Below are 8,639 nucleotides of genomic sequence, written 5' to 3' on the forward strand. Positions count from 1 at the left end.
GACAGGGTTTCTCTGTGGCTTTGGAGTCTGTCCTAGAACCAGCTCTGTAGACCAGGCTGGTCTCGAACTCACAGAGATCCGCCTGCCTCTGCCTCCCGAGTGCTGGGATTAAAGGCGTGCGCCACCACCGCCCGGCTTATCTTTTACCTCTTGAGAGACTGCCAGTCTCTTTCCAAAAAAAAAAAAAAGAAAGAAAGAAAGAAGGAAGGAAGGAAAGAAGGAAAAAAGAAAGAAAATTTTATCATTGGGAACTGAATTTCAAAATTGTAGTGATTTCCTTTTGTTCTTGGAAAGACAAAGATTTAGTATAAAGCAATGATCAACAGTTCCTCTGTATATTACCAAATACTTGTTTTCTGTATCTGTCATGGTTTTGCATAATCTGCCCAATTCATTTTCTGAAGATATAAGTTGTCAATAAACACACCAAACGTTATTTTAAAGTAATAAAAGTATTCCTTTTGATTATGTCATTCTTTGACCAGTGGATTTGGGGGAAGGAGATTTTATTTTTTTCATCGTCTTCAGACCATGCCCTTGTACGAAAATTGCATTTCCACTGGAGAAGAAAAAGTCCTCTATGTTCAGAGAAAAGTTTATAGCTACCCAGATAAGGTGATTTTAGGTTAAAATGAGTATTATTAAAGTAATAAGATGGATGTTACCTAGCTTGTCAGTGACTGGGAAAGCAATCACTGGAAGCTTCTCTAGAAACATTTTGAGCTGGAGCAGTGCTCCCAAGACGACTCAGAGGGAATTGCTTGTAAGTGTATAGTTTTTGTTTTTGGTTTGGTTTGGGTTTTCGAGACAGGGTTACTCTGTGTAACAGCCCTGGCTGACCTGGAATTCACTTTCTAGACCAGGCTGGCCTCGAACTCACAGAGATCCCCCTGCCTCTGCCTCCAGAGTAGGACTAAAGGTGTGCACCTCCACCGCCCAGCAAGTGTATAGTTATTTTCTAATGAACGTTTTATTATTTTTTTCTACTTTTGTTTGAGACAGACTCTCTTTGAGACAGTTCCAGGATGGCCTGGAACTGTTTGTGTAGACCAAGCTGGCTTCAAACTCACAGAGATAACACGTCTCTGTCTCCCCAGTGTGTGCTGGGACTGCTTTCTGCTACCTGAAAGACGGGTAGTGTTGTCCCTGTCACCTGTATTGAATATCCTTCAGTACCCCAGGAAGCCATTCTGTAATAATACTTGGCATTAGCATTTGGAGCTATTCAATTGCCTAGTCTAGGGGAATTAATTTATCATAATTAACTCATACTTTATCGTGGGTCAGAAGATACCTAGTTCATGATTATTGCTTTGCATATGAATTCTTTGACAGAGTCTTGTTTTATTTTAACTGGGTGAATTTTGTTTTTGCTTGCCAATTATTTAACTATTCCATTTGATATATGCCCTCCCTAAAAGTGAAAATAAATAAATGTTAAGGCTATGAAAATAAGAATTTTAAAGTTCTTTGCCTTTTTCCCCCAGTGACACTGCCTTACTGGAAGAAGAATTAAAGAAGCTCATTGACGCTCTGATAGAGAATTTTCTTGAGCCCAGTAAGAACGGCCTGATCTGGCGTTCTGTATAGGGCACTGCAGAACATTACCACTTTGCACTGACATGGAACGAAGAACTGTAGACAGTGAACCTTGTGTTGGAATTCTCTCATCTGCCAAGTTATCTTTCCCCTTCTCTTTCCTTTGTTCAGCTAAATAGATTATACATTTGAAATGAAAATGTTTTCATAATCTTAAATGACAGTCATTACGTTGAAAGTGTTCAGTGGCCCTCCATTCCTCCTGTGTCACAAACAGTACAAAAGTGAGTTTGCTTATTAAACTGTGGTTAAGCTTAATTACATGATGTAATTGTGTATAGCATGGTTTAAAAGAAACATTATATAATATACGGTTAGTTAAGGAAATTATTTCTTAAAGGTGTGTATGTTGCCTGGGGTGTTCCACATCCATTGTGGAAAAGTATCATTGTCATGATGTAGGTATTGATTTTCAAGTTAGAAACCCAGGTTGGTGGCACATTCCTGTAATTACAGCCCTCAGGAGGCTGAGGCAGGAGGATCATTAGTTAGTTTATGGCCAGCCTGGGTTGCACAGAAAAATTCTGTCTCAAAAAAAAAAAAAGTTTATAGGGTTTTTTTTTTTTTTTTGGTTTTGTGACCTAGGACAGATGTCACAGTCTGTGGTTTTGCACCTCTGTCTCAGGTGCCCTTGCTATGGTGTATATTTACTGTATGTATTTAAGACTGATGTTTACTGAACATAAAACAATAGTGGCAACTCTCCCAGTGGCTTTGTTCTTGTCTAATTTCTCAGTACATTCTCAGGGTGCGGTGTGAACGAAACAGTGTTCCGGCATTGGATATAATTTCATCAGTCCATTTTCTGATGGTTAAGGGAAATCTTCCCAACTGTATAGGTGCTTCCTATATAGAAAACAGGTTTGTTGGCTCTAAAAACGGTTGTAGAAAAAAAGATCTTAATAAAATCTGGCTTAATGTAACTATAGTTGAGTCTTCGTGCAAGGATTCAGTTATCATAGCCTGTAAGTGAAAAAAAACCTACTGTGGAATGAATGTGGCATTTGACAGTCTTATTGAATTGCATTTTTTATGAGTAGATGTATTCTTTTATCTGAAAAGTGATGCTAATCTTACCAAGAAATGGAACATCGAGATATAGGTATTTTCTGCCACCTTGATTCAACACCCAGTCTCATTTGATCTCAGAAGCTGAACAAGGCTAAGCATGGTTGGTGCTTGGCTGGGAAATTTGGGTATTATGAAATATGAAAGTGCTGTTTAAGACCAAGGTAAATTTATTTTAGTGTATTGCTGGCTTTGGACTTTCAGATAATATAAATATTCTTCTTTTTCCGTGTGAAAACAGTTTTCAGGAAAGTCATTTGTGGTTGATTCTCTAGCACTCTGAAAAGCCCTAATAGAGAAATATTGTCTAAGCTTTCCGAATTGTGTATCTCCCTACATAGTTTACAGAATACATGCTATAGTTAGGATAACAGTAACAAGGCCTTGGGGTGTAATCGCTTAAAGCAAGTTTCCTATACGGTACAGCACTGATACTAATTTATTTCCTAAAAATAGTAATATATTTGCCTAAACAGATTAGAATATTAATTAAATCACGGTTTGGGTTTTTTACAGACTTGAGCTAATTTTGGTTGAGCTTGTGTAATCCAAACACAGTTTTCAAAGTATGTTGCCACTATTGTTAATTTGTTCCTTCCTTGCTGTTAGAGCTGAGTTCTATATGACTGTAGATAATAGCTATTAGTGTACAGTGCCATTTTCTGTATGGGTTTATTTTAAAGGCTTTGCCTTAGAGAAGAAGTATGTGGAATGTTTTGTTTTATTCTTAAAATGTATAAAACATTTTTGTTTCTTGGCTGATAGGAGTATAAGTGTAACATAGGAAATGGCATGTATGTACAAAGCTGTACATATGGAAAACATGCACATTAATTTCAGTGTCTGTGTTCCAGTGATCCAAGAACAAAATGAAACTAAAGTGATGTGATAGCTATTCATTATCACAAAAGCCATGTCATGATTGTCATCCACTTATGGAGAGAACATTTTTGTTTGAATGCTGTAGCATATACAAGATATGTCATCTTAAAGTGAAGTTACTGACATTTGAGCTCTTACCTTGAAGGGCTAAATTCCAGTTATGTGTGCAGGTTCCCAAAGTGTATAAGTTGAAGAAACTATTTGATTTTGTTCAAATTCTTGACTGCGTCTGAACATGGCATAGTGGGTGCATAGGTCCCTGACAGGAAAGGGACGTCAGCCAATGAGTCTCAGCTTTGGCGCTACATTTGTTCATTTCTTTTCTTTTTTCAACAGTAGTATGACAATGAATGCATTTTCTTTGAGTGAATAAATCAGAACAGGTGTTTTCTGGAGCATTAGGAAGAAGAATTAGGCTGGGACAGAGCCCAGTGGTAAAGCACTTTTCTAGCATGCAAATAAAGCAAAGATAGCTGCTAGGCTTGCAGGGGTGGGGGTGGGGGCACGTGGGAGAAGGTTGTCATTGATGGGCAAAAATCAAAGAGTAAAGTGGAAATATCAGTAGAGACTGACAAATAATATATAAAAGCCAGCAATGGCAGCGTGAGAAATGCTTCTTGTGAACCATAATCCAAGTGCTATTAACAGTGGGGTGAACTGTACGTGAAGCCGTTCACTTGTGTTTGTGAGCAGACGGCAAGTCTACCATTTTCCTTCAGTCATTACCACTGAAGAGAAGCCCCGTTCTAGGAGGAGAGGGGAAAGCTCTCTTACTATGGATCCCATTCCTCCTGGGATAGTCTTTCAAAATCACATGAGAACAAGAGACGAGAAAGAACAAAACTAAAAGAAATAAAACTAAGGATTGTAAAGTATAACCTCTAAGAAAAAGTTCAAGGACTGAAAGTTGTTAAGCTCATTAACTAAATCATAAGTTATTCATTGGGGTTTTACTGAAGGAATCAAAGTAAACACTAATGGCATCCTGACGATCCTTAGTGAAGACACCACAAGGAATAAGGACGTAAAATGAATAGGAAAGACTTGTTATAAAAACAAGAAAAGAAGACATGGTGGGTAGAAGGGGACTAGTTGGAAAGGGAAGTCAGCAGGAGTAGGAGGGGGTTAAGAGAAGGGTGATGGGGTGACAGTGATCAAAATGCATTTTATACACATATGTAATTGTCAGAAATAAATGAATAGACAACATGAAATGTTTAAGGGGGGGTGATATTTAAAGATTCCTTCATACACACTTTTAAGAATCCGGTTGGAACAAGGCTTCTGTATGGAGCACTGACGGTGAGTTCGGCTCGCAGATGTCTTGTGTGTATTTGAATGGCAGGTGCGTGAGCACAATTAATGTGCAGACTATGAGATTTGAAGACACTCGCGTTCATCTTGGAGAACGCATGGCTTTGTAAGATATTTGAGATCTGTTGCAAATAAAAAAGTATCAGTATTTGGCTATAGAAACTTAGGACAGATTCCAAGAGAATAGATACTTTGTGATGTCTGCATACAACAAGTAGACCCCCCATTTCTTCATCAAGATGCTTCTGGAATTGACTCAACAAAAACATTAAGTGGGAGTCTCCTCGAGAAGTTCAACAAATGCTGCTACTACTTCTATTTCCAGACTTTTCCACTGGTGTTTCCAAAGCTTGAAAAATACAAATTCCAGTTGGATACATTTGATTTCACACCTTTCTTGCTCTACCTCCCTCTCCCCATGGCATCCTCTACCTTCTGTTACTGTGAAACACTACTGCCCTGTTACCTCACTGGTCAGAATATTAACTGTGTTAATTCGGATGCTTTAAACTTGGTCGTGACTGTTTACAGATGATTGTTTTACTGTTGTCAGAATATTTGAGACGTACTGTATGATGTAACTTTAATGTCTTTTAGTGCCCGTTTCTGCTTGCCATAGATGGTGTTGCTGTGGCCTTTTACAATGCATTTATTTTTTGAATTTGTTCTTGAAACTGACGAGGAAACAGTTATATTGTCCAAATCGGTCGGTTGGTCTAGCATTTTATTTGGGATGGGGGCAGGTCCCTGGCTTTGAGCAGTCAGAGCACAAAAGTCGAGGAGATCATTTTTCACATCTGTCCAAAGCATTTTATCCTAAACTGAAAGAAGTCTGAAGAGAGAGCTGGGTGTCTAATCCCAGCCCTGGAGAGACTAAGGCAGGAGAATTGCTGTGAGTTCAAAGTCAGCTTAGACTGCATGGAGAGCTCCAGACCAAACATAAAGCAAAATAAAAGATGGCGCACACCTTCAATCCCAGCACTCAGGAGGCAGAGACAGGCAGATCTCTGTGAGGCCGAGGACAGCCTGGTCTACAGAGTGACAGCCAGAACTGTTTTACAGAGAAACCTGTCTCAAAACCAAACAAAACGCACTGGTTTAGAACCAGTCAGAAACAAAGCAGAATCAGTGTTTATTATTTTTCAGTGTTCGTTGGATTAGTACACCCAACAAGTCATCTCCCCTCTGCTAATTGAGAGCTATCTATACTTTAAAAAGAAATCTTATTTAAAAAAAAAAGAGGCCAAGAGGGCAAAGTAACCAGAGTTTGCATCCTAAATTTTCCATTAGTAGAACCCTAAATCAGAGGAGCGTGAAAAGGATGGGTAATGGAGCCCTGTGAGAAAAACCCAGAGAAGCCCATCACTGACATGCGAGTCCCTGTCTAGCTCTGAGTCACCAGGGGATTCTGAATTCTCTGCAGTAAAGTATAATATAAAGATGAACTTCACGCGGGGCTGGGGATGTAGCTCAGCGCTGGAGGGCTTTCCTGACATGCCAAAGGGTCCTAGATAGCAATATTCCCGGCACCACACACACACACACAAAAAAATACCAGAAAGAAACACAAATTTGTCATGTGTTCCTCAGTTCCCAGCCCCATCTCCCCAACCTGCAATTGCTGTTTTTTTTTTTTTCCTGGAAGGACACATAATGATCTTATTTTAATTTAATAGATCCTAGGATATTCTCTGCTCCCTAACCTATACTTCCAAAGTAGTAATGCCAGGTTAATTACCTGCAATGGCTATGCTACTTTGAGCCGTATAAGATTGTCTGAGGTATTAGCCATTTATTCTGTTTAATTCACTGACTCTCCTTGACACACCAGTCAGCTGCCTGAGAGCAAAGATCATGATTTATTGTTTTTAATATCTACTCTGCTTAATTCGGTATCTCCTGTTTTGCAGTATTTAACTGGTGATAATAGTAATTAAGAGGTTTTGTTATAAAGTAAAATTTAAAAGGTAACAAAAACAGTAGTTTTCCAGTTAAGTTTTAAAGATATGCATTATTACTGAACTGGGCAGTAAGCGAGGTTTAGTAAGCATGCACACCCTTAAGACACTCGATGTCTTATTAGTGTCTCTGTTGTGATAAACATGACCAAAAGCAACTTGGGAAGAAAAGGGTTTATTGCATCTCAGAGCTTAGACTTCCAACAGTGAGGGAAGTCAGGGCAAGAGCCTGGCTGGAGCTGAAGCAGAGACCATGGAGGATTCCTGCTTACTGGCTTGCTCCCAGTGGCTTTCCTGGAAGCTTTCTGATAGTGTCCAGGACCACCAGCCCAGTCTGGGATATCAGGCCAGTCCGGTGGAGGCATTTTCTCAATCGAGGTCCCCTCTTCTGAAAGGACTAGCTTGTGTCAAGTTGGCATAAACCTATGCAGCACTCTCAGTTTCTTTGGGGAGTGCAAAGCATCTTTCCTCATGAAAACCATAACATATAATATTTTCTCACAAAACAAGGGTTTGGCCAAGATGGCTACGAATGTATCTTACATGGTCGAGCATCACTTATCTGGGTGCCATTTTTTTGAACCCCACCTTATAAGTGAGTCATCTGATTTGATACTTGACGCATTTTGTCTAATATTAGGATTCATCGTGTGTGTTATTGGAGTCACTCAGGCAAAAATAAGTGGGGGGGGGGAGTGGAGATATCTATCTGTATATGGTGAGTCCTTGTTGTAGGCTACAGTAAGCTCTTGGTATACATTGAATGTGACAGATAAAACAGAATCAAGAAGGGATTAATTTTCTAATAGCTCAGAATCGTGCCCTTGTTTTAACAGCTTCTGTCAATATCCCATCTTCCCCTGTGAAAATAACAGTATAATGTGAGCCTGTGAGAATTTGCACTTTGTGTATTGGTGTGTGGATTTCTGTGGTTTTAATCAAATGAGATATCCTCAATAATAAACAGGTCTCCATAGGCATGAGTGTCTATGTGATTTTTTTATTGTCTCAGATACTGTGTATTTGATAAAGTTTGCTGTCCAAACTGATGTTCCTAAAATGTGGGCATAATTTATCCTAGAGTCTGCTTGCACACTAAATATTTTGATTCAGCACTCGGATTATTTCTCAATTGACTCATCTGGAAGTCCCAGAGGTTGAGAACTCATATTAAAATAATAGCCTGAGGCTGCAGGGGAAACTGGGGCACGGGTGCAGAGGGAGGAGATGAAGTTCAACTAAGTGGAGGAGATTTTCCAGTTGTCCTCTCTTCCCATGCGTGAATGCTTCCCACTGGTGAACAAAGGCCTTTGAATCTGGGGATAGCAGCCCAAATTGAGTCCTAGCATTTTTCTGTACAGTTAGGGAAGCCTCTGGACAACTCGGGGACCTGGTGATGGGACCAAGGCATCTTACTCTGCTGCTTCCTCCCTGTTGTGGTTCGAATGTGAAATGTTCCCCCATGGACTCGTGTGTTTAAACACTTGGCTCCCACCTGATGGCTCTGTGAGAAGCTGTGGAGCCCTTTTGAGGTAGACAGCCGTCACTGAAGAGCTGGCCACTTCAGTCCCACCCACATCTTGACTGCCAGTGGCCATCCTGCCCCCATGTCTTCCCCACTGTGATGGAGTATATTCCTTGGAGCTGTAACCCATCAAAAGCCCTTCCTTTAATTGCTTTTGTCAGGGTACTTTATTACAACAGGAAAGTAATTAATATACTCCACCAGGACCGGAGAATAGCTATTCAAAGTTTGCTCAATGAATCAGAGTCCTCCAGCCAGATGGGCACCCTCCCTCCTTGTATACAGGAAAGCAC

The 8,639-nt window shown here is 40.0% G+C and overlaps 1 protein-coding gene across 2 annotated transcripts in view; it reads left to right on the top strand.

The window, feature by feature from the left end:
* Pgm2l1 (phosphoglucomutase 2 like 1) overlaps window positions 1–6,403 on the top strand; it is a 40,761-nt gene extending 34,358 nt beyond the window's left edge. For both annotated transcript variants that reach the window (XM_075953120.1, XM_075953119.1), the window contains one exon: window positions 1,488–6,403. In XM_075953120.1, the coding sequence (XP_075809235.1) occupies window positions 1,488–1,590 (103 nt within the window). In that variant the 3' untranslated portion in view covers window positions 1,591–6,403. The remainder of the gene's footprint in view (window positions 1–1,487) is intronic.
* Window positions 6,404–8,639: the final 2,236 nt, after the last annotated feature.

Source organism: Microtus pennsylvanicus, chromosome 18 (assembly GCF_037038515.1).
Source record: "Microtus pennsylvanicus isolate mMicPen1 chromosome 18, mMicPen1.hap1, whole genome shotgun sequence".
In the NCBI taxonomy this organism is placed as follows: domain Eukaryota; kingdom Metazoa; phylum Chordata; class Mammalia; order Rodentia; family Cricetidae; genus Microtus; species Microtus pennsylvanicus.